The 25,954-nt window shown below is 37.9% G+C and overlaps 1 protein-coding gene across 1 annotated transcript in view; it reads right to left on the reverse strand.

Moving 5' to 3' along the window:
* LOC148953389 (calcitonin receptor-like) overlaps window positions 1-25,954 on the reverse strand; it is a 332,084-nt gene that overhangs the window by 203,333 nt on the left and 102,797 nt on the right. The window contains exon 3 of the mRNA XM_089087946.1: window positions 13,024-13,130. Within this exon, the coding sequence (XP_088944072.1) occupies window positions 13,024-13,130 (107 nt within the window). The remainder of the gene's footprint in view (window positions 1-13,023; window positions 13,131-25,954) is intronic.

The raw sequence follows: 25,954 nt of genomic DNA on the forward strand, positions 1-25,954 counted from the left end.
CTCTTTATACTAAAGTTTTAATTTTGCCCCCAATCCTTTAAGAATGACTACTTAACCACAAGAGCACTTGAAGCGAAATGAAAGTTATTATTCACAAAATTTCAAGACCATACAAATTTTAGTTTAAGTGTTTTAGAAGACAATCACTATCGTTGTGAGTGCATTATGAGTGCAACATAGTCGTTGCACTCGTATGATTTCAGCAGAGCTGAAATCATTGGATATGTTTGGTGAAATGGTGGGTGTGGAAGGGGTGTTAGTTGCTTTCCAATCATTTTCGAATACTAAAAAGGGCACTAGCCATTTCAATTTCCAATCGAATGAGCCCTTTTTGAAGTTTCTACGACTACGTTTTATATAAAAACCTTAGATGCTCCCTGGGCATAATTTTAAAACCCTTGCCCTGAGGGCTGTGGGGGGGGGGTGTCATCGTCAAAAACCTAATTTCCAGAAGTTAAAACTACGTTGAATAAAATGGATATCTCAAAGTTTTGATTAGATGTGTTTGGGGAAAAGGTGGGCGTGAGAGGTGGGTTAGTTGCCCTCTAAAAACTTTCGACTATTAAAAAGGACACTAGCCCTTTGAATTTTCCAATCGAATGAGCCTTCGATTTCTACGACAACATTTCTACGACAACGCTTTCTATAAAAAACGAACATAATTTCTATCTGGAAATTAACTACACTGACCAAAATGGGCTATCTCAAAATTTTGATTGGATGTGTTTGTGTAAATGTTGGGTGTGGAAGGGGTGTTAGTCGCCTTCCAATCACTGTCGACTATTAAAAAGAAACAAGCCACTCCAATTTCCAATTGAATGGGGGGTTGTGGGGGAGTGTACTCCTCAAAAACATATTTTCTGTTTGGAAATCAACTACGCTGAACAAAATGGCTATCTCAAAATTTTGATTGGATGTATGTGGGGGAATGATGGGCTTGGGGGGACTAGTTGCCCTCCAATCACTTTTGACAATTAAAAAGGGCACTAGCCAATCCAATTACAAATCGAATGAGCCCTTTTCAAAGTTTCTAAGACAACTCCTTCGATACGAAGTGCCCGGGTATGGAGGAAAAAAAAAATAATACATTGTGGCAAAATCGTTCTTTACTTAGGCAGCGCTAGCGCGTTGCCTATAATTTCTGGTCGTTTTGAGTTTGAGTTATTTTACGTTTCTCTTTCTTCTGATCGTAAGTTTAATGGCTCTTACTATTCTTTAGAAGACTTCTTTTTTGGAATAAGCAGTAGGCCTTTTGTTTTCACCGTTTGGTAAACGGGCAGTTTGTAGGTGTCTTGAACGGTTTTGGAAAGAGCTAATAAACTGATTTACCGTGATTTTAGGAATACAAAATCGTTAATCAGTTTTTTGGGAAGGGGGAAGGACTCGGGCCATGGAGGGAGGTCCAGGAGTCAGTTCCTATAATTTTTGGAATAAGAAATCGTTATTAAGTTTTTTAGGGAAGGGGGGGTTCAGGCCATGCTGGAAGGGCCAGGGGCCAGATCCCATGATTTAACAATCATTAACAATTTTTCTGGATGAAGGACGTGTATCTGGCCTTGAAGGACCAGGAGTCCTTACATAGATGCCGTTGTTCGTGTAGTTTCTTCAGTGTCATAATGGTGACTAATAGCCTTTTCTACTGTTCACCGGAAGATATACTGTAATTTCCTTGTTGAAAATGTCGGTGACTAGACGTAGATCCTCGGGCGTGCTCTGATTAAGATCCAGCAAAATGTAACCATAGGGCTTGCTAGTCGCTTGAGTGTACGCTGACAACCGAAATTTAGGGGCGCCGGGGTATATCTGCTTATTGAGAGTTATGAGTTAGCTAGAATCACGGATGACTTGATAGATAATATAGACGGTGCAATTCAAAGCAAGGGTTCGCATACATTTGCTCTGATGAAACAGATTGTGTAGAACTAGGGTCACGGAAATGTGTTCATGATGGGAGCGAACGGTGAACAGTTGTAGCATTTCCTGTGAGAACTGTTCAATGGATTCAGCCAAATCATCAATAATCAACCACGAGTTCGATTCAATACTATTGAAAACATCAAGTCCTCTTATGAATTGTATTGGTATGGTTGTGGCAATAGCTTTTATTTTATCATAGGACTCCTGCCAAATACTATAGCAATAGTAGATTTTTTTTCGGTTTTTCCAAAAACATTTTATCACAATTTTGAATTATTTTAGCTAAAAGCGTTGTTTTCCCCGACATTGAGGGGCCACACAGAAATGATCTGAAGGGTGCTTTAAATTGATACATGCTGTTGACAACAGTCGGAATACAACTAACTGTAAATCATATGTGCTCAATGAATAAGTAGCAATAATTTCCCCATAGATCTATCTATTCAAGAACAACAAAAACAATATTTCATGGCAGCATTTATTTCGACACTGCATGAAAATATTTGCAGTCAACATGAACAACGATAAAAATAACACTTGTTCAACAATTGACAAAATTTCATGGTCAACATGAAAACTTGTTCAACATGAACAACGATAACACTTTATAATAAAGCACTTATTGTCCATTAGCAGCACTTTTTGTCTTTAAACACTTTTTGTACAACACTTTATGTACAATAAAAAACACTTTTTGTACAACACTTTTCTATACCTGACACTTTTTGTACAACAGAAAATACACACACACTTGGAACAATAGCACAGTTGAACATTACGATGAATTTAAAGGTGTGGGATCCCTCCCCCCCCAGGGTCGCGGGGCCGAAGGCCGGCCGGACCGCGGGGGCGGGCCCCCCCCCCACCCCTCGGGAGCCGCGGTGGAAAAAAAAATAGTTGTCGTCACTGCTATGGGCTAGATGAGGTTGAGTTAAGGTGGTTAGATTGGGTTAGATGAGGTTGGAGTTAAGGTGGTTAGTCAGATTAGGTTAATTTATCCAGACCAAGTTGATTGCGATAGTCAATGCATTCAACTCGATCTGAAATACGATAGTGGCCGTGGGGTAGAACAGTCACACCATTCTCGAGCCCATAGACCTTGTCGGATATACATGACATTGCATTCTTCTCCACTCTCACAGTATAATTTCTAGACTTTAGAGAGCGAATTGCAAGCACTTGTGTTCTTGACACTAGGCTACTGTCTACACAGTCTCTGTACACACTCATGTTGAAATTGCTCTTTACAAAATGTGTAGGCACCCCTTTACACGCCTTCTTTTCTTCCCCACTATGAGTTTCCACGCAATAAACTTTGGGGCCCGGGAACACCCCCTGGGATATCAAATCACACCCCGTCTCTGATTTTAATTTTAATAGTTGGTTGGGGGCTTGACGTTTCACCAGATCGGGGTAGAGCGTTGGATTCCAGTTGGTGAAATCCATCCGCAAGCTGATGTGCACCCCCTTTTACAAATCACCCAATAAATCGATATCAGTCCCATTTACCTTTAACAGCAGATATTCTGTATCACCATGGTCAACTTGAACCTCCACCTCCCTGGGCCATTGCACCTTGCACATATTTTAAAAGAATGACAACATGAGCTATTTTGAAATTTCTAGTACTGAACTGCCTCCTGCGATATTCTTGTTCAGTACCAAATTTCACTTTCGCCTGTATAGAAGAGCCATGCCAGTCTCTATGCTCGTGAATGATGTAAAATTAGGGTCGGCAATAATTCGTGCACACTAGAGGGTCAGTCACGACGTCACAGCGAGATCTGTTCCGTACGCTCTCACACATTTTGCCAAACGCTGAATTTAGGATGAGCTTATACATTTCCTTCTCCACCTTTGAATTTGTCCTAGAGCGTTTATCGACAAAGGTATTGATAAACATTTTCAAGTAGGGTCGCTGCATGAACTGTAGGACCCGATGTATTTTGGTGATCTTGAAGCCGTTTCTCACCATACAGTGCAAAATCACAAGGTGAACAACGATATTCTCCTTAGGATCAAAATCGGCAAACAGTTTATGTTTGGAGGGAGTCCAGTGTTTCCCCATATCCACAACCAATGAGCGATTGTAGGGGCTCAGAGTCCCTGCTCGCCGGTCGCTTGATTCAAGGATAAAAAAGATCTTTGACTTAGTCGTGAAGCGCCAGCGGAATGTGACCATCAATTTCAAATAACCATCCGTGTGGCCCGTTTTCCTCGACGACCGTAATGTCGGAGAAATCAAATGGATTCTCAAGCCATTGATAGTTCCCACACGGCACCAAGTAGTGTGACATTGCCGAGGAGTACAACGAGTTCATGTCCAGGAACACTGCATTTGACTTTGCACCGGTGCTTTGTCCGCTCGGATCGGTTGATAAGACTCGGTCTCCATGAAAAACATACCCTCCCCTCATTGAACGCTCTACAAAAAGGTGCTGATCTATGTCAGCGATTAGGCCTATTTCCTCCCTGCTAATTTTTAAAATTAAATCCATCACTAAATGGGGTTTAGACAAATAATAGCCTATATCTAACCCGAACTCTGAATAGATCTGGTCTGTGTTCTTACAGACTATATCCAACAGAGTTAGAACGTCACTGGCCAAGTACAGTCTACAATCATCCCACCCATTTTTACAATCCCCCGTGGACCACACCTTCTTGGCAAACTCATACTCCTCGGCTGTGTATTCACTGTTGATCAGTGAATTGTAAAAAGCTTCAATTGGAGGTAGTTTCTCCTCACTAAAGCGTGCACCAGAACAGTAATAATCGTACGCATATATACCTTTGTAGGTCAACAGGTCATACATTTTACTGTCTGGAAAGTGCTGTTTAAGTAAGAGAAAGCTATCAAAATTGTCGCTTTTTTGCACTTGAATCAATTGACTTCATGCATGTGTGAAAAACTACCAGAATCGAACCACCTAATGTTTGTCAAGCACAGATGTTAATTATCACTGACCTTCTGTATGCTCAAGACGCAACAATGTCTCAGCCGATTTTGTACTAATCCTAAAGACCCATTACATATTTCCCACTATGCCCCCTACGGCCCTGCCCTCCTGCAACCGACGTGCCCGTGCAGGTAAAATAAATTTTAAATCATAATTGGAATTATGAATAAAAACAGGGATAAAAAACTGCTGGCTAACATTTAAATTACACGATTGATGCGCACCCGCCCGCACAGTCCTCCCCCCCGGTGATCGGTCCTGCCCCCAATGATCATGGGCGCTGTCTGTCCCTCTCCCCCCCACGTGTCCCTTTAGCCCCCTTAGCCACCTCTGTAAACTCCCCCTTACACACCCAACCTATTTTTTTATTTTTAATCGCGAGATGATCCTCTGCAGACAGCACCAGTGGATAATGGGTATTTCTCAAACGATAAATAGCACCATTAGCCATGCTAATCAGTTTAGTCAATGCCTTGTCCATGCACTCCCCCTCATCCAATGTTTCGACTATTTCTAAAAACCACATGGTATTAGAACTATCTCTTTGCACGTGGCCATAGGACACTTCAATAGCCTGATGTTCTTTGACTCGGTTTGGTTATTATGGGTCATTCACCTCCACCAGCTTAGCCTCACAATCTAAAGATATTTTTTTGCACTGGAGGAGGGTATTTTTAAAATTTTTAAAACGTAGAATTGCCCTATCCCCTGAAACCATTTCCACTGTCTGATAGCCATACCGGCTACAATGCTTCATATGACCCCATAGTTTCATATCACTACGGAATCTAGAGAGGCAGGTCGGACAGTAGAAACATTCCCCCCTATGCTTACCCTCCCCCAGAACTCTACTGATGTCAGTGATAGGGTTAAAATGCCCGATTGTGTTCGGTTGACTAGGTGGTGTGTATAGCAACCAAACCCAGTGTTTAACCAAATCAACTGAGGGGCCCCTTACGGGGAAGACCACCCCATTCTTTTTTAAACGAGTTCTATCTTCAAATTCAGATTTATACTGTACCACAGTAACGCCGATATTCAAATGGGCATTAACCCTTTCAAACATGTCAATGGCTCGAAGCGTTACTGGGTATTTCCCTTCTAAGCATGAAAAATCTACAACTGGAAAACTGGAACCTTCCTTCCCATGTACAGCCCAAACGTCTAAATTCTTGGTAACGTCCCAATCTAGAGGCTCAAATGCTGAGATGAGGAAAGCATATCGGAAACACTTTTGATCTGTTTCAAAAGAAATCTTCTGGACACCGCGACAACCTTCTAGATCTGGATTATATTTCAAAACTGTATCCCTTTCATACCTAGCCCCCCCTCTTAAACTAAAATATTTATTTATTTTATAAATATTTCAAATTAAATTTTAAATAAATAAAAAGACTGAGCCACGAACGTTTTCGTTCTAGTTATCGAGATGCGTTATAATGTGATCGACCCAATCTAAGAAAGCTCCCTCAAAATTTTCTAAATTTTAATAAACAAAACGCATTTCGGAATGTATGAAATTATAGTAAACTTCACTTTTTCCCTCTTTTAAATAGAACACTTTTAGAACAATGGACACCTTAATTGAATCCCTACCTCCCCACAACTGAATATGGTTCTCCAGAAGTGCACAAATTTTTTCTACATATGCATCCATAATTTCTATAAGGTTATAGACAAAATTAACAGACAAGAGCGAATTAAATGGGTCACCAAACACTGCAGTGAAAACAACTATATTATTTAAAATTCTGGTGGACAGCTGAAAGTCTGGGAGAGTTGTACCCCCTCCCCCTCTTGTATATGACCCCCTCCCCCAAGCCGTTAAACAATATCTGGCGAATGCTCCACTTCAGTTGTTCAAAGTGGATTCGAGGGGGTATAGGAGGCTGGAGGGTTACCGTTAAAATCAATTAAAAATTGTAAATTATTAGGGTTCAAGTCTTATAAGCTCAAATGTGATACTATATAATTTTAAAAAATCATCAAAAAAACTCATAAAACTTAACAGGAATTCGATGTAAATCATCAAAGAGTGAATTTTTGGGGGGGCTCCACGTGTGCTTCCTCTCCGTCTCCTACTGACGAGCAGGGGGGGGATGGCGAGTATGGCACCAGGACAACCTGTAAATGAAAAATAACTTATTTTCAAAGTGTTCAACTCATCCCTACTGCTTTTAAAATTTGGATTATTATTGTTTAATAAAATTGGGTTAATTCAAATTAAATGAAAACAAATTTAATATAATATAACTACAATATAAAATGCTGGTTTACTTGTATGGATGAAATTTTATTTTTTTCAAAAAAAAAATAGCTTATTTTAAATTGGTTAAATTTTTTTTTCTTTTTTCACAGCAATTTACCAAAGTGCCACTCTGGGACACGGATCTGACTCGGGGCGCCCCCCTGTGACGCGTCCCAGTCCCGTGACGCTTGTTGGTGCCCCAGCGCATCCCGGTGGCGCTTCTCGGGCCTCGCAGCGCGTCCCCTCATGCTTCTCGAGCCCTTGGCACGTCCCTGACCCGGGGCACTTACCCCCACGCGTCCTTGTCCCTGTGCGCATCCTTGTGGAAAGTTCCGGGTCCGTGGCGCTTGTCTAAGCCACAGCGCATCTCTGTGGTTCTTTTTGGACCCACAGTGCTTCCCACAATGCGTCCCCGGCCCACTGGCTCTACGGGTCCCGGGCATTTACATAATGTCTCAAAAAAAGTTGAAATATTTCTAATTCCGCTCTACAGGTTCGGTGAACACATGAGTTGTAAATTATGGAGGTTAGATGAACGAGTTTGAACTTCAAAATGTTGAAAATTGTTAAGTCACTTTCCCCATACACTTCTTATGCATTAAACCGCTATGTTTTGACATAAAGCACCCTGTACGAGGTTATAAATAATTTTGCCATCTCCTTTCCCTGTTTTACATTAGCGGTTTTTAGTCAATCAGGGTTTCAATGGCCTTTGCTTAATTCTGTGTCTTCTGAAATGGCGGAGAACAAATTGTCTGTAAAATTAATATTTTAGGACATTGGATTTCTTTTATTCTATGTAAGAGCGAAACATGGCACAATAGAAATATTCAGTGTAAATTAGAACGACAATGTGTGACAGATGGGATAATCTCTCTCTCAAAATTATGTGAAAAAGAGCATTCACGGAGTTTCAAATGGTGAGCATTAATTGAAATTACCCATGAAAAATATTCGCTTATGCGATAACAGCGAAGAAATAGCAACAGAGAAAATAGTAAAGATTAGAAAAAATAGCATTTTGAGTTTCAAAGGCAGTGATTATTAATAGAAATTACCTAAAAATATTTTCTTATGAAATAACGAAGCGATAGCAAAGATTAGAAAAAGAGCGGTTTCTATGCATAAGAAAATACATTTAGATATGGAATAGGGGTTAATATCTCACAGAGATATTTTTATATTGGGATTGAAAAAGACTGAAAAATGAAGAAATAGAAAGATAGGGAAAAATGCTCACATTTGCATTATCCGTCTGGGCTTGGGTGCCAGATGGTCCAGGTAACATGTGTTGGAGGGTGGACTGGGTGGCGTCGCTCTGTTCTTGCGGGTCAGGGCCGGGTCCAGGTACCGTGTGGTGGAGGGTGGCCGGGGTGGCGTCACTATGTTCTTGCACGACTGAGCCGGCTATTTAACGATCTTGCATAGCTTCGGCAGGGTTCACCATATTATAAGAAGCCGTCCACTCTCTCTTTAACTTAAACCCAGGGTGCATTGGGGCTGGCACTGATGGGGCTGTCTTGTCATCTCTGGCTTTCTTAGCGGGTGGCGGTGCCATACATTCTTCATAATTGGCCTTAAAAGGAAGAGAAAAAATTAGTTTCAAAATAATTTTCCCCTTTTTTACGGAAAGAAAGTTAGTATCATCATCCATATAATTTTGTTTAGTTTGTCACTAAGAAAGCACAACGTCAAAAATTTCGTGAAATATACTAATTGCATCCTTTTTTTTGAATCTGAGAATTACGACTCACTGAACCATTCAAAAGCCGGGCTAGTTTGTATATTTACCCTCCCCCCAGAAAAAACAGCCCACGGAAAATAACCCCCACGGAAAATATCCCTGATAAATGACAGGGAAAAACATCCCCCTTCCTCCACTGAAAGATATGGTAAAAATGCTATTCAATTTACGCAAAATAAAGCAATGTATCTTTTTCTTAAACTCACCCCTCTTACTTTTCACGCGAAAAAACAGTTTGTTTTCACCTTACAACGATGGCCCCCTCCCCCTTTCGCCCAGGTCCTAAATATATTTTTAGATCTTAATTTGAAAATAACGAGATTTCACTGGTTCTCCAAAAAGAGATTATGTATGCCTGCGCTTAATTAGTGTTTTAATTTGACAGAAGAATAGTTCCTTTGACTTGACCGCGTTTGTAAGCCGGAAAGGGGTGACAGCTAATCTTAGCCACGCACTGGAGTCTTGTGTCAAAACAGAACGACATTTTCACTAAAAATTGACAGAAGTCAGCGGTCACTTTAGCTGGAAATATCGATAAAAAGAGTATTATTTCTATTGCAAGAATTAAAGTCGTAAGGAGTGGAGGGTTTAGATGGTTAAACAGAGCATATTTTATAGTCTTCTAACGACTATAAAGATAGCATAGTGGAGTTTGTATTAGTGTGGGAGGCGGGGGGGGGATTTAGCTGGAAATATAGAGGGAAGGAAGTTATCAAAATGCTATTTCTTTTTGCGAGAATTTGGGGTTGTAAAACAATGGTGGAGGGAGGGGGGGGATTTAGCTGGAAATATAGAGGGAAGGAATTTATTGAAATGCTATTTCTTTTTGCGAGAATTTGGGCTTGTAAAACACTGGTGGCGGGAGGGGGGATTTAGCTGGAAATATAGAGGGAAGGAATTTATCGAAATGCTATTTCTTTTTGCGAGAATTTGGGATTGTAAAACAATGGTGGAGGGAGGGGGATTTAGCTGGAAATATAGAGGGAAGGAATTTATCGAAATGCTATTTCTTTTTGCGAGAATTTGGGATTGTAAAACAATGGTGGAGGGAGGGGGATTTAGCTGGAAATATAGAGGGAAGGAATTTATTGAAATGCTATTTCTTTTGCGAGACTGTGGGATGGTACCACCATGGCGGGCCCCGTTCGCTGGAAATATAGAAGGACGGAAAGTATCGAAATGGTATTTCTTTTTGCGAGAATTTGGGATTGTAAAACAATGGTGGAGGGAGGGGGATTTAGCTGGAAATATAGAGGGAAGGAATTTATCGAAATGCTATTTCTTTTTGCGAGAATTTGGGATTGTAAAACAATGGTGGAGGGAGGGGGATTTAGCTGGAAATATAGAGGGAAGGAATTTATCGAAATGCTATTTCTTTTTGCGAGAATTTGGGAATTGTAAAACAATGGTGGAGGGAGGGGGGATTTAGCTGGAAATATAGAGGGAAGGAATTTATCGAAATGCTATTTCTTTTTGCGAGAATTTGGGATTGTAAAACAATGGTGGAGGGAGGGGGATTTAGCTGGAAATATAGAGGGAAGGAATTTATCGAAATGCTATTTCTTTTTGCGAGAATTTGGGATTGTAAAACAATGGTGGAGGGAGGGGGATTTAGCTGGAAATATAGAGGGAAGGAATTTATCGAAATGGTATTTCTTTTTGCGAGAATTTGGGATTGTAAAACAATGGTGGAGGGAGGGGGGATTTAGCTGGAAAGATAGAGGGACAGAATTTATCGAAATGCTATTTCTTTTTGCGAGAATTTGGGATTGTAAAACAATGGTGGAGGGAGGGGGGATTTAGCTGTAAATATAGAGGGAAGGAATTTATCGAAATGCTATTTCTTTTTGCGAGAATTTGGGATTGTAAAACAATGGTGGAGGGAGGGGGATTTAGCTGGAAATATAGAGGGAAGGAATTTATTAAAATGCTATTTCTTTTTGCGAGAATTTGGGGTTGTAAAACAATGGTGGAGGGAGGGGGATTTAGCTGGAAATATAGAAGGAAGGAATTTATCGAAATGGTATTTCTTTTTGCGAGAATTTGGGATTGTAAAACAATGGTGGAGGGAGGGGGATTTAGCTGGAAATATAGAGGGAAGGAATTTATTGAAATGCTATTTCTTTTTGTGAGAATTTGGGCTTGTAAAACAATGGTGGAGGGAGGGGGGATTTAGCTGGAAATATAGAGGGGAGGATGTCCATGGAAAATTCGTTTGAAAATAAAAAATGTACTTACATGGTAAATTGAAGTTGCCAAGGCTTCAAGTTCATCAAATTTATCCATTGTTGTTTACACAGCGTCAAAATACTTTCTGATAATTGAATCACATTGCATGTCCGTTATATACGAAATCTCAAGGGTGAATTGTTATGTAACGGGGAAATCATATGTAAGCACGTCTCTGATTGGCTGAGAAGGAGGATGTATCCAACTCGCTGATTGGCTGAGAAGGAAACACGTGATCTAACTGTTTCCGGGAAACTCTTAACATTTTGGCTCGAGAGCAACAACAAATACTATTTCTGGACACCATAACATTCCCAATCGATTACACAATCAAGTTCTCGGAAATCCACTTCCCCTTCGATTACGCAATCAAGTTCTCGGAAATTCACTTCCCCCTCGAGTCCTAGATCAATAACATTGTTTCCCGTTAGAATTCAATGCGCATGTGCAACCTTCGTTCCGGAGTTATTACACATAGAAACATCAAATAAATCGACCTTGGAAAAAAGAGGTCATTGACCCCATTACGTAATCTTTCTCCCTAGGGAGGCTATGCCCTTATTTGGGGTGCAAAAAAAGTTGTAGGTGGCAGCAGGGGTGAGCAATGGGAGTCAATAAGGCCCTTCTACTTATTAGTGAAATTTTTAAGTTTAGCAGAGATGAATAGAGGCTTGTGCAAGAACTATCTGATAGACAGATTATAAGAAAATAAGAAGAATGTAAAGAAAGTTGAGAAAGCATTAAAATACAAAACTAAGGAGGCGTGAAATGGAGGCCATGGATAAAATCGAAGAAGATCTGGAAGATGCAGCTAGAAGGCACAATGGTAAAATATTGTCGTCCTGTGAGATATCTCATTTTTCTATTTTTTCAAGACATAGCCTACTGCTTTTATAAGACAAATTTTAGGAATATTGAAAATTTAACTTCAAGATCATCTTGATTGTGAAGTGGGGAATACAATGGCGTATATGTTGTTTTATTTTATTTGAGAATACAAATATTCAAGAATCCTAATATGACCCTACTTTTCAAAAATGTTTTAAGTGTTCTTTCAGTGTTACAAGAAATTTTAAGAGATTAAAATTGAAAGGTTCAGAAGCATAGTCTATCCTATCAAATGGCATCTCCATCTTCGTCTTGCAGTGAAGTATAAAAAAAAATTAGCGTCTAGAAATTTTACATGGGAAATTGATTCAGGGAAGATAGACCTTAAGATAAAATCATCCCCAATTATTGAGGATTTACTCTCTTTTTTTTTAAAAATATGCAAATTTTTATGCCAATTTAACTCCATTGTTTACATTCTGTAATCAGCAAAAATAAATGAAAAAAAAAATACATTGTTCTTATTCATGTATATATTCTTTTCAAAAGTTCTTTTTCAATTCTTTTTCAGAGTTTTGACTAACATTAACTTAGGTGGCTCTTTACTGATCATCCAGTACCATATCTAGAAATGGTTGATATTGCATTGAGATATATCACCAGAGGATTGCTTGCCAAATAATATTATAGCCACTAACATTACACCATCATTATGTCTCTAATCAACTCCAATTCATTTTAAATTAATCTTCAGTATTCGTAAACAGTATTCGTATTTTATATGCCACACACTCAAGTTTACACTTTGTACAACCCAAGAACAAACCGGTTTCTTCGTTAGTTTCTTCCCTACTTTAGAAACAAATTTTGGATATATAAAATAAAATATCAAAATAGGGTTGACTAACCCCACCCTCCCTCTTAATGTTCAAATATATAGCCCAAGCTATATATATCCCGTCTATTCTGTCACTTGTCTTTGTCTGCTGAAAGAAACTAGCGAAGAAACCAGTTTGTTCTCGAGTTTTACACAGCGTAAGCTTGAGTCAGTGGCATATAATACATCAGTACCAACTTAACTATCTATAATGACTAACCTCAAAGCTCTCGGTGTCAAGACAGGTTGTATAATTCGACCAGGAAAGATTGGATTCAGGATGACGAAACCACGTACCGTCAGGCAAACACTCTCTTCTAGCACTTTCTAGAAGGAAAGATCTGCTTTTGATAATTTCAATTCAACTATAATTTGTTCATAATTATTTTATGGTTCATATCTAATGAATGAACCTCCGCTGTAGTCTCTAAAATAGCCCCTTTTATATGAAGCAGCAATAAAAAAAAAAAATACATCGAAGGCTTATGACTCTTCACTACAGACAACGCTGATGCGTTGGCTCTGATAAGCGTTATGACAAAACCTACTGTTTATGCTAATCGAAAATTTCTAATATGTACAAAGCTTAAATTTCCTTATCAAAAAATAATAGCATATGAAAGTTTATACAGATTTTTTAAATAGTTAATGAGCTCCCGCATAAAGGCGTGCGACTTATGTAGAAAATAATGTAATGAAACTCGATATGTATGAAAACCCTAAAGCTGCTACCAAAAAATATGATTTATTTTTCTTCTCCAGAGAAGGATGATTATGCATGTGACCATCCATATTCCTTAGCCTTAGGTAATTAAATATGGGTTCTTCTGAATCACCCCTTTAAAAACCTATTGCCTGTTAATATATATTAATCTAAAAAGCGACAATATAACCTTAGAACAAAAAATAGTGTAATTGTAGAAATAGGAAATAACCCCTTCCCCCCATCTGAAGGAGTGTGGCTTTGACGGAAATCATGGAACGAAATTCAAAATATACGATAACAAAAAAGCTGCTACCCATAAGATATGAACTAATTTTAACTTATTAGGAGAATGATGGTGACGGTTGTGACCGTCCACAATTCGTAGTTCTAGATTATTAAAAGAGGGTTTATTCGAATGAGCATTTAAAAATCTTAAACTCTTTTTTAAGTAACAAAAAAGACCACGCATTTCTTCAAGAGATTCTATTGTACTTTTTAAAATTCCAAGAAACTACAATGATAAAATTTGTTACCCCCCCCCCAAACCCCCAAAGAAAATGATTTTTTTCAAACTTCTATTTTTTAGAGTTTTGGATACTAATGACGAGGATCAGCTTTTAGAAAAGAACCGAATAGCATTTTATTTAAAAATTTATTTCACAGCAGTTTCCCGGATTTGAATTTTACGTCCAAAAAAAGCACTATAAATATCTCAAAGGCACTATATATATATATATATATATATATATATATATATATATATATATATATATATATATATATATATATATATATATATATATATATATATATATATATATATATATATATATATATATATATATATATATATATATATATATATATATATATATATATATATATATATATATATATATATATATATATATATATATATATATATATATATATATATATATCGTCAAGTAATGTCATAATTGAGATTTTAACACTTCGTCGACAAACCTCAAGTGCAGACAGGTCCTCCACATACTTCCATCGCTCTGTGTGGTCAGTCATGAGGCTATTAACCATTATAAGAAATAAAATGGGACCCGTCAGAGTTCCCTGGGGCACCCCATAAAAGATAAGAAGAGGATCGGAATAAACATTTTTATATTTAAGCACTTGAAAACGATTTGTTAAAAAGGAGGCAACAGTTTAACTAGAAAGGGACTTACTTGAAACTCCTCTCAGCAGTTTATTTAAGATGATATTGTGATCAATAGGTCAGACGCTTTCTGGAGATCAATCAATTAATAAAAGATTCAACCAAGTATTAGTGTTTTCAAGGTTTTTGCGAAAGGTGTCAAGAAGACTAACAAGATAGTGTGAAGTAGATGTCTCCTTCAGGTTTCCAAATTGGTGTAAGTCAATAAGTTGAAGAATCTCTGTCTTTAACCAATTAGCTAAGAAACCCTAATACATTTTTGAAAAAAACTGGGGCTAAGTTAATTGGTCGAAACCTGGTAAAATCGTTCCCGCCTCCCTTCTTTTGGATTGGAGTATTATGGCCCAGCTTCCAGCACGACGGGTAACATCCGGAACTACTAAGATCATTAAAAATACTAAACAGGGGTGTTGATAATCTATCAGGGAATGCTTTTATTAGATCAAATGGGACATCAATGGGACAAATACTAGTACTTATTCAGTTTCTGTATTTTTTCTATTATTCGCTTCGTTGAAATTTTCGGGATTTTATCTTTTGGAGTTTCAGAGATTAGCTGATTTTCCGAGAGAGGGGGAAACGTTTGCACAGTGCTAGCTAGGTGTTTCTTAAGCTCATTTTCTGTCTATTCAGAGGGTTCATCCAGAAGAAAATCAAGGTATGACCTTGAAAGACCAATCCCCTATTTCTTTCAATTTCTTAAACCTTTGCTGAGGTTTGCTCTGTTTTAAGTAATTTAATTTATTTTTACCATAACGAGAAGCAGCAGGACGTATTTATTTCTTAATTTGTTTACGGAGGGTTAAGGCTTCCTCTTTCTTTCCAAGGCAAAAATGTTTAAATTTCAAACGGATTAGTCCTTTTTTTTCATTAATGTAAGGTTTATTTGATGAACATACCTTCTTGGTAACCTCTAGGAAACAATTTTGGTAATTTGTCATTAATTTTGTTTGAAACAAACTAACCTTTGAATGAAGATTTACACACGACAAAACATCATATCAACTCTCGGAAATTCATTACTTACTATTCATCCCTACTAACTATTCATTGGATTTTACACTCATAGGCCAAACTTTAAAGGGTATTTCATTCCATAGGTTCTTCATATTTTTGCCAGTGCCTTATGATTATGTCTTTTAAATTTGCTTATAAACTTATAGTAACTGTAATTTGTATCTACTCTAATTCATAATGACTGTATTTTGTAATAGCTGAGCCTAAGAATCTATGGTTATCTATGGTATGGTATAATCTATGGTATGGTTTTTTTTTTAAGAAAAGAGTAGGTGACATTAAATAAATTATGAGATATTGTTAAAGAAAATTTGAAAGTCACCGAGAGGAGAGGATGTGGGAATGAAAAAAAATTAAAAAAAAATTAAAAAAAAAGAAAAAAAAGAAAGAAAAAAGAATCTATGGTTATTAGCTCAGAACGAACATTATGACAAATGAAATATCTATTTTTGTGATTAATGGTCATAAGGCTTAATAGATTAAGCTTTTGATTAATATTAATAGCTAAGAAAAGTACATATTTAGGAAATGTAACTCCATTATAGAAGACAATCTTAGATATTTTGTTTACTTCTATTGACAGCAACCAACTAAATCATTAATGAGGTTGGTTTCAGCGAATTCATGTATCATAGGCAATGCACTAGTGCTGCTTAATTAAAAAGCGACGTAGGAACAACATATAATTATTATTAATTTTTATTTACCAGGGAACTTTGTATGGAAGGAGTTGTCGTGGAAACTTTGAAAAGGGCTCATTTTATTGGAAATTAAAAGGGCTAGTGCCCTTTTTAATAGTCGAAAGTGATTGGAGGGCACCCAATCCTCCCCCCCCCCCCGCATTCATCATTTCCCCGGAAACATTAAATAAAAATTTATATATAGCCATTTTCTTCAACATAGTTGTAAGGTTTCTTTATTGATGATGACACAAAGATAAAGGTGACAACATACAGGTCTGTATGTTGAAGATGATATGTCCCCCACAGTTCCCAGGGTAAGGGTAAGGCTTTTATAAAAAGGTTGGTGGTATAAACTTCGAAAGAGGCTTATTCGATTGAAATTTGAAAGTTTGAGTTTCCCTTTTTATTGTCGAAAGTAATGGGAGGGCAACCCTCCCCCCCCCATCTCCTACACGCATTATTGGAAATTAAAGGACTAGTGCTCTTTTTAATAGTCGAAAATTATTGGTGGGCAACTGGTCCCCCCACGCCCATAATTCCCCCAAACACATCCAAACAAAATTTTGAGATAGCCATTTTGTTCAGCGTAGTTGATTTCCAGAAGGAAAATATATTTTTGAGGAGGATACTCCCCCACAACCCTCAGGGGAAAGGTTTTAAGTTATGCCCTGGGGCATATAAGGTTTTTATAGAACGTGTTGTCGTAGAAACTTCAAAACAGGCTCATTCGATTGGAAATTAACGGGCTAGTGCCCTTTTTAATAGTCGAAAGTGATTGGAGTGCAACTAGTCCCCCCCACGCCGATCATTTCCCCTAACAAATCCAATCAAAATTTTGAGATAGCCATTTTGTTCAGCGTAGTTGATTTCCAGATAGAAAATATATTTTTGAGGAGGACACTCCCCCACAACCCTCAGGGCAAGGGTTTTAAGTTATGCCCTTGGGGTATATAAGGTTTTTATAGAAGGCGTTGTCGTAGAAACTTCAAAACAGGCTCATTCGATTGGAAATTAAAGGACTAGTGCCCTTTTTAATCGTCGAAAGTGATTGGAGGGCAACTAGCCCCCCCCCCGACGTCCATCATTTCCACAAACACATCCACTCAAAATTTTGAGATAGCTATTTTGTTCAGCGTAGTTGATTTCCAGATAGCAAATATGTTTTTGAGGAGGACACTCCCCCATATCCCTCAGGGCAAGGGTTTTAAGTTATGCCCGGGGGGCATACATGGTTTTTATAGAAGGCGGTGTCGTAGAAACTTCAAAAAGGCTCATTCGATTGATATGACCACAACCCTCAGGGCAAGGGTTTTAAGTTATGACCTGAGGGCATATAAGGTTTTTACAGAAGGTGTTGTCGTAGAAACTTCAAAAAAGGCTCATTCGATTGGAAATTCAAAGGGATGGGGCCCTTTTTAATAGTCGAAAGTGATTGGAGGGCAACTAGCCCCCCCCCCCCCACGCCCATCATTCCCCCAAACACATCCAATCAAAATTTTGAGATAGCCATTTCGTTCTGCATAGTTGATTTCCAGATAGAAAATATATTTTTGAGGAAGACTATCCCCCACAGCCCTCAGGGCAAGGGTTTTAAGTTATCCCCTGGGTGTATATAAGGTTTTTATAGAAGGCGGTGTCGTAGAAACTTAAAAAAAGGCTCATTCGATTGGAAATTCAAAGGGCTAGTGCCCATTTTAATAGTCGAATTGATTGTGCTTTCATTTTTCTATTACAATTTTTTTTTCATATTTTATTATTACTCTTTCACTCTCTTGCTTTCTTAGCAGAATTGCATCCAGGTTCGCTTTCCAGGAGGGTAACTCTTTGAATGGCGTAAGCTCCTTTGTCAATCTCAAGGTTACTTTTTTTTGACAAAATTACATCCCAGGCCGATATTCAGAGGGTTACTCTCTGCGTGGCGTAAAATAATTTTTCACTCACAACCTTGCCTTTTTTGACAGACCTCCTGCTTTTTAAGAGTTTCATTTGCTATTATCCGAGGCTGTTACTTGTTTACAGTTCGTTATATAACACGAGCGGCTTTGGCGATATTTTCAATTTTCCTAATCTAAGGTTTTCATAAACCCGGTTTTAACATTGGGAAAGCCAGCGAAACCTTGAGTGTGTTCCAGGTGGAAACAGCAATTTAGTTGCTATTTACTTCATATTTAATAGAAATCATCTGCGAATCTGAAACAGTTTATTAACTAATGACCCAATATACATTCTAATTTATTATTAAAACAGAAGTAAGTCTCATGAGCGGTTAGTAAAATATGAAAAATATAAGTTTTGATTCCTTAATACTCAATAATTAATGATAGATTGCTCATTTGCCTCCATTTTGATGATGAATGTACAGAAGTTAATTCAGATAATACGCTAATTAACTGTATTCACAAAAATTGAACACAAAATTTAATAAGAATTTAATTTTCGATCGTTCCAGCTGTTAATTCGCTCTCACCTGGAACGAAATATTAAATTTTTATCAAATAATATTAACTTTTCGGCGGACCGGGAACACGCTCCTTTTTTTTCACTCCCGTTTTTGAAGTTTCTACGACAATGCGTTCTATAAAAACCTTATATGCCCTAAGGGCATAACTTATAACCCTTGCCCTAAGGACTGTAATGGTGGTTGTCATCCTCTAAGACCTAATTTCCAGAACTTTCAACAACGTTAACAAAATGGCTATCTCAAAATTTTGTTTGGATGTGTCTGGGAAAGCAGTGGGCGTAAGACGAGCGTTAGTCGCTCTCCAATCACATTCAACTAATAGAAAAGGCACTAGCCCTTTCAATTTTTTTTAGGCACTTTTTTTCTTCGAGATTTCTTTTTTTTCAAGATTTTTTCTTCCAGACATTTTCTTCGAGATATTTTTTTCTTCGAAGTGTTTTTTTCCCTCAAGACATACTAAACCTTTACAATCCGTCATCAAAGATTTTTTTTCCGCTCTTGGAATCGAAGGTAAGGGCAGAGGTTTCCCCCGGTGGAGTGAAGCGTTTGCTAACTGAGCCGACAAGTCGTTCCTAATATTGTGTTCTTGGGAGTACATTCTAGGTGATAGGCTATTTTCCACTCGGAGAATTCTCTTCACTGTTTCTGTATCGATTTCTTTATCAATAAAGACTTTTGTCCGCTCTTGGAATCGAAGGTAAGAGCAGAGATTTCCCCCAGCAGAGTGAAGCGTTAGCTAACTGAGCCGACAAGTCATTCCTAATATTGTGTTCTTGGGAGTACATTCTATGTGATAGGCTATTTTCCACTCGGAGAATTCTCTTCACCGTTTCTGTATCGATAAGCTATGAATCCCATGTTTCGTATCAATGGAAATAATTCACATGGTAGGGAGAAAATCGATTGCTGGAAATAGGTTTAGGGAGTCATTATTGTTATACATTTGATACACAGGTTAATGTTACCTCATAGTATTTCCATCAGGTTTTTAGCAAAATTACATTTTAAAGCTTCGAATTGCATCAAATTTCTTCGAATTGCTTCGAACTTCTTCGATTTTCGAGCATAAAAATCTACACTTGGTGCTCATTAAAAAACGAAGATATTTTGCTAAACTAATAGTTCTTGTATCAGAGGCAACGCTGTAGCGTTGCCTATTTTAAAGGCCATACGGCTCCAATGTTTTATTTTTTTTTCCCAGAGGCACTTCATGTTGGATGATTGGTCTTCGCAGCTTCAAAGAGGTCTAATTCAATTGAAAATCGATAGTTCTACTGTCTGTATAAATTGTTGAAAATGATCGGAGGTCAACTAGCCTCCCCCCACGCCCATCATTCCCCCAAACACATCCAATCAAAATTTTGAGATAGCCATTTTGTTCAGCGTAGTTGATTTTCAGATAGAAAAAATATTTTTGAGGAGGATACTCCCCCACAACCCTCAGAGCAAGGTTTTAAGTTATGCCCTGGGGGCATATAAGGTTTTTATAGAAGGCGTTGTCGTAGAAACTTCAAAACAGTCTCATTCAATTGGAAATTAAAGAGCTAGTGCCCTTTGCAATTGTCGAAAGTGATTGGAGTGTAACTAGCCCCCCCCCACGCCCATCAATTCCCCAAACACAACCAAACAAAATTTTAAGATAGCCATTTTGTTAAGCGTAGTTGATTTCAAGATAGAAAATATATTTTTGAAAGGATACTCCCCCACAACCCTCAGGGGAAGAGTTTTAAGTTATGCCCTGGGGGCATATAAGGTTTTTATAGAATGCGTTGTCGTACAAACTTCAAAACAGGCTCATTCGATTGGATATTAAAGGACTAGTGCCCTTTTTAATAGTCGAAAATGACTGTAGGGTAACTAGCCCCCCCCCCCCCCACGCCCATCATTCCCCCAAACACATCCAATCAAAATTTTGAGATATCCATTTTGTTTAGCGTAGTTTATTTCCAGATAGAAAATATATTTTGAGGAGGACACCTCCCCAAAACCCTCAGAGCAAGGGTTTTAAGTTATGCCCTGGGGGCATATAAGGTTTTTTTTAGAAGGCGTTGTCGTAGAAACTTCAAAACAGGCTCATTCGATTGGAAATTAAAGGTCTAGTGCCCTTTTTAATAGTCGATAGCGATTGGAGTGCAACTAGCCCCCCCCCCCCCGACGCCAATCATTTCCAAAAACACTTCCAATCAAAATTTTGAGATAGCCATTTTGTTCAGCATAGTTGATTTCCTGATAGAAAATATGTTTTTATGGAGGACACTTCCCCACAGCCCTCAGGGCAAGGGTTTTAAGTTATGCCCTGGGGGCATATAAGGTTTTTATAGAAGGCGGTGTCGTAGAAACTTCAAAAAAGGCTCATTCGATTGATATGACCACAACCCTCAGGGCAAGGGTTTTAAGTTATGCCCTGAGGGCATATAATGTTTTTAAACAAGGCCTTGTAGTAGAAACTTCAAAAAAGGCTCATTCGATTGTAAATTCCAACGGCTAGTGCCCTTTTTAATAGTCGAAAGTGATTCGAGGGAAACTAGCCCCCCCCCCCCACGCCAATCATTCCCCCAAACACATCCAATCGAAGTTTTGAGATAGCCATTTCGTTCGGCATAGTTGATTTCCAGATAAAAAACATATTTTTGAGGAGGACACTCTCCCAAAACCCTTAGGACAAGGGTTGTAAGTTATGCCCTGGGGGCATATAAGGTTTTTATAGAAGGTGGTGTCATAGAAACTTCAAAAAAGTCTCATTCGATTGGAAATTCAAAGGGATAGGGCCCTTTTTAATAGTCGAAAGTGGTTTGAGGGCAACTAACCCCCCTCTCACGCCCACCTTTTCCCCAAACACATCCAATCAAAACTTTTAGAAAGCCATTTTATTAAACGTAGTTTTAAGTTCTGGAAATTAGGTCTTTGAGGATGAAAACTCCCCCACAGCCCTGAGGGCAAGAGTTGTAATTTAAGGATTCTCCGAATCTTTCTCATTATTTCATATGGAAGGGATGCTTGTATAAACTTTGGAGAGTTCTCATTTGACTGAAAATTGAAAGTTCTTGTTCACTTTTTAAGAGTCAAAAGAGATTGGAGGGTGAGTAGCCCCCCCCCCTCCTCCACACCCTAAATGCATCAGATAAAAATTTTGAGATAGACATTTTGTTAAAATAGTTCAAAGTTCTGGTAACACAAAACTCCGGTGTCGACACAGCCCACCAGGGTCCGGGGGTAGGCATTGTAAGTTATGCCGTGGGGCATAACTTATTAAAAGGGGTTTGTAACTTATGGGAAGGTGTTTTGCATGGGAAGAGTAGATAAGGAATTTATTATAAGTATCCAATTATAAGTTTAAAATACATAGTGTGAGATAGATGTAGAATTTCTTGGGCACACAAAATCTTATTAAGGTCAATTCCAAACAGTCGTGATCCCTTTGTGTCAGCAAGTGAAATGGTCTAAACCCCCTTATTGGAACTATTTTTTCAATCCAATGATTGTTGTCAATCTCTGTCCACAAGTTATGCAAGCTGTCTATTGTTCATATATAAGGTTTTTATCAAAGAGGTAATCGTATAGACTTTGGAAAAAGCCTCATCCGATTTAATTTGATTATGTGACAGATTATATTAAATTGATTATATTTTATTCAATTGATTAAATTGATTACATTAAATTTATTATATTAAATTAATTATATGACAGATTATATGATAGTCTGGACGCCAGGTGTTGAAAGTGTGAATTATACCACGACGGAAAGGGGCTGCTATGAGAATTAGCCTACCCTCCACCACCTAAATTCACCATGCGGATTCAAAAATACCAATGGCACTTGCTTGCGAGTGGTGGAACACTCCGAAACTTGACATTTTATTATATTGTGGTGTTTCATGCAAGTAAATGCAAGTTCCACAAAGTTTGAGGTGCAGTTTTCCGCTCAAATAGAAATGCCTAGAAGCCATAGAATGTTTTCATAAAAAACCAACACGATTAGTTAGAAAAATTTTTTGCAGAGTTTGAGGGATTGCCAATGGTTTGAGGCCTTAACAGTGCGTTCATTTTTTCATTGATATATTTATTTTTATTATTATTCTCGAATTGAATGGACCGATTTGGCGATTAAGTCATAGGGCCTAACCCTTCTAGGTTTCCAGGGTTTGATTGTGCTTTCATTTTTCTATTACAATTTTTTTCATAATTTACTATTACTCATTCACTCTCTTACTTTCTTAGCAGAATTGCATCCAGGGTCACTTTCCAGGGGGGTTATTCTTTGAATGGCGTAAGCTCCTTTGTCAATCTCAAGGTTACTTTTTTTGACAAAATTACATCCCAGGCCGATATTCAGAGGGTTACTCTCTGCGTGGCATAAAATAATTTTTCACTCACAACCATGCCTTTTTAGACAGACCTCCTCCTTTTTAAGAGTTTCATTTGCTATTATCCGAGGCTGTTACTTGTTTACAGTTCGTTATATAACACGAGCGGCTTTGGCGATATTTTAAATTTTCTCTAATCTAAGGTGTTCATAAAAATGTTTTTTACATTGGGAAAGCCAGCGAAACCTTGAGTGTGTTCCAGGTCGAAATAGCAATTTAATTCGTATTTACTTCAAATTTAATACAAATTAACTGCCAATCTGGAACAGTTTATTAACTTAAACAGTATGCATTGTAATTTATTATTAAAACACGAGTAATTTTAATGAGCAATGAGTAAAATATGAAAAATATAAGTTTTGATCCCTTAATATTCATTAATTACTATTAGATTGGTTATTTGACTCCATTTTTCCCAGTCTGATGATGAATGTACAGAAGTTAATTCAGTAAATACGCTAGTTAACCGTATTCACAAAAATTTACACACAATTTAATAAGAATTTAATTTTCGATCGTTCCAGCTGTTAATTCGCTCTCACCTGGAACGAAATATTAAATTTTTATCAAATATTATTAACTTTTCGGCGGACCGGGAAGACGCTCCTTTTTTTCACTAGTAGAAGGGCCTTATTGAGCCCCACCCCTCACCCCTGCTACCACCTATAACTTTTTTGCACCCCATATATGGGCATGGAATCCCTAGGGAGAATGATTGCGTAATCGGTCAATGACCTCTTTTTCCAAGGTCGATTTATTTGATGTTTCTATGTGTAATAACTCCGGAACGAAGGTTGCACATGCGCATTGAATTCTAACGGGAACAATGTTATTGATCTAGGACTCAAGGGGGAAGTGAATTTCCGAGAACTTGATTGCATAATCGATCGTGAATGTTATGATCCAAAAATAGTATTTGTTGTTGTTGCTCTCGCCAAATGTTATGAGTTTCCCGGAAACAGTTAGATCACGTGTTTCCTTCTCAGCCAATCAGAGGGCTTGTTTACATATAGTTTCCCCATTACATAACAATTCGCCCTTGAGATTTCGTATATAACGGACATTTAATGTGATTAAATTATCAGAAAGTATTTTGACACAGTGTAAACTAAAATGGATAATATTGATGAATTAGAAGCCATGGCAACTACAATTTACCATGTAAGTTCCGTTTTATTTTCAAAATTATTTTCCTTGGACATCCTCCAGTATATTCAGCTAAAACATAAATATATTCCTTTAGCCCCCCCCCCCCCACCATACAAAAATCATTATCATCAATTGAAAACATAAAATATATTCTTTATACCCTCCCACCATTGTTTTACAATCAAATTCTCCCAAAAAGAAATAATTTTCTTTCAAAAAATTGTAGCCTTTCTCGATTGTGATTTAAAGTGTCTACTGACTTCCGTCAATGCTGTTATTAACCCGCTCTGGGTTTGACACATAGCTCCAGCGCGAGGCCTATAATTAGCTGTCACCCCTTTCCCTCTGTGTTTACGAACGCAGCGGCCAAAGTCAAAGGATTTTGTTTTGGCTGTCAAATTAAAACAGTTTTAAGCAAAAAGAGATTGCTGTATATTAAGCATGTAGTTTCGTAACCTTGTTTTTGTCAGAGAGCCGGTGAAAGAGATTATTTTCAAATTGATTTTAATAACATATTTAGAACATTATGTGAAATGAGGGCGGGGGCAATACATTGCTTCTAACCGCTTTGTTGTAAGTAAATTAATTACTGGGGGGAGGGCAATGCCTTCAATTCGACCACCATCAGTTTAAAATGAAAACAAACAGTGCAGGGCTAGAAAAGTCTTTGTGAGTTGCATGAAGCTAATATTATGTATAAATTGAATAGCATTTTAACCTATGTTTGCAAAATATATGCCTACAGGTCGATGGGTTAACGATCTAATTTAAAGCCTATAGACCAGAAAATTTAATTTTTTTCTAAATGGTAAAAATAGAAACAATGATTCCTATCCTATGGCTATAGACTACTGAATGTCTAATAAAAACGTTTAATTTCTAAAAATAATAGATTTCTCGCGAAATTTTTTTACGTTGTGCTTTACTGAAAAGAGATAAATTATATGGATGAGGGTACTAACTTTCCTTCTGTAAAAAAGAGGCAAATCATTTGATACTAATTTTTTCTCTTCTTTTTAAGGTCAATTATGATGAATGTGTGCCCCCTCCTTCCAAGAAAGCCAGAGAGGGTGAGGCAGCCACATCAGTGCCAGCCCCAATGCGGCCTGGCAGAAAGTTAAAGAGAGAGTGGGCGGCTAACTACAATGCCGAAGCTACGCAAGATCGTGATATAGCCGGCCCAGCCGCGCAAGAACATAGCGCTGCCGCCCCGTCCACCCTCCAACACGCACTACCTGGTCCTTCGAGCACCCAAGCCCAGACGAATTATGCAAATGTGAGTATTTTTTCCTACCTTTCTATTTCTTCCAATGTTTTTTTCTTTTTCAATCCCAATATAAACTTATCTCGGTGAGATATTAACCCCTCGCCCCAACCATTGTTTTAAATTTATCTCCCTCGGAGATATCTAAATGTAATTTTTTTTGCAATGAAACCACTCTTTTCTAATCTTTGCTATTTTCTATGCATTCCCCCTCTCTCTTCGCCGCTATCTCATAAGCGAATATTTTTCATGGGTAATTTCTATTAATGCTCACCATTTGAAACTCAAAATCCCCTATTTTTCACAATTGAATAT

This window comes from Artemia sp. Qi Xiang Cuo, chromosome 4, assembly GCF_049724085.1.
Source record: "Artemia sp. Qi Xiang Cuo chromosome 4, ASM4972408v1, whole genome shotgun sequence".
NCBI lineage: Eukaryota > Metazoa > Arthropoda > Branchiopoda > Anostraca > Artemiidae > Artemia > Artemia sp. Qi Xiang Cuo.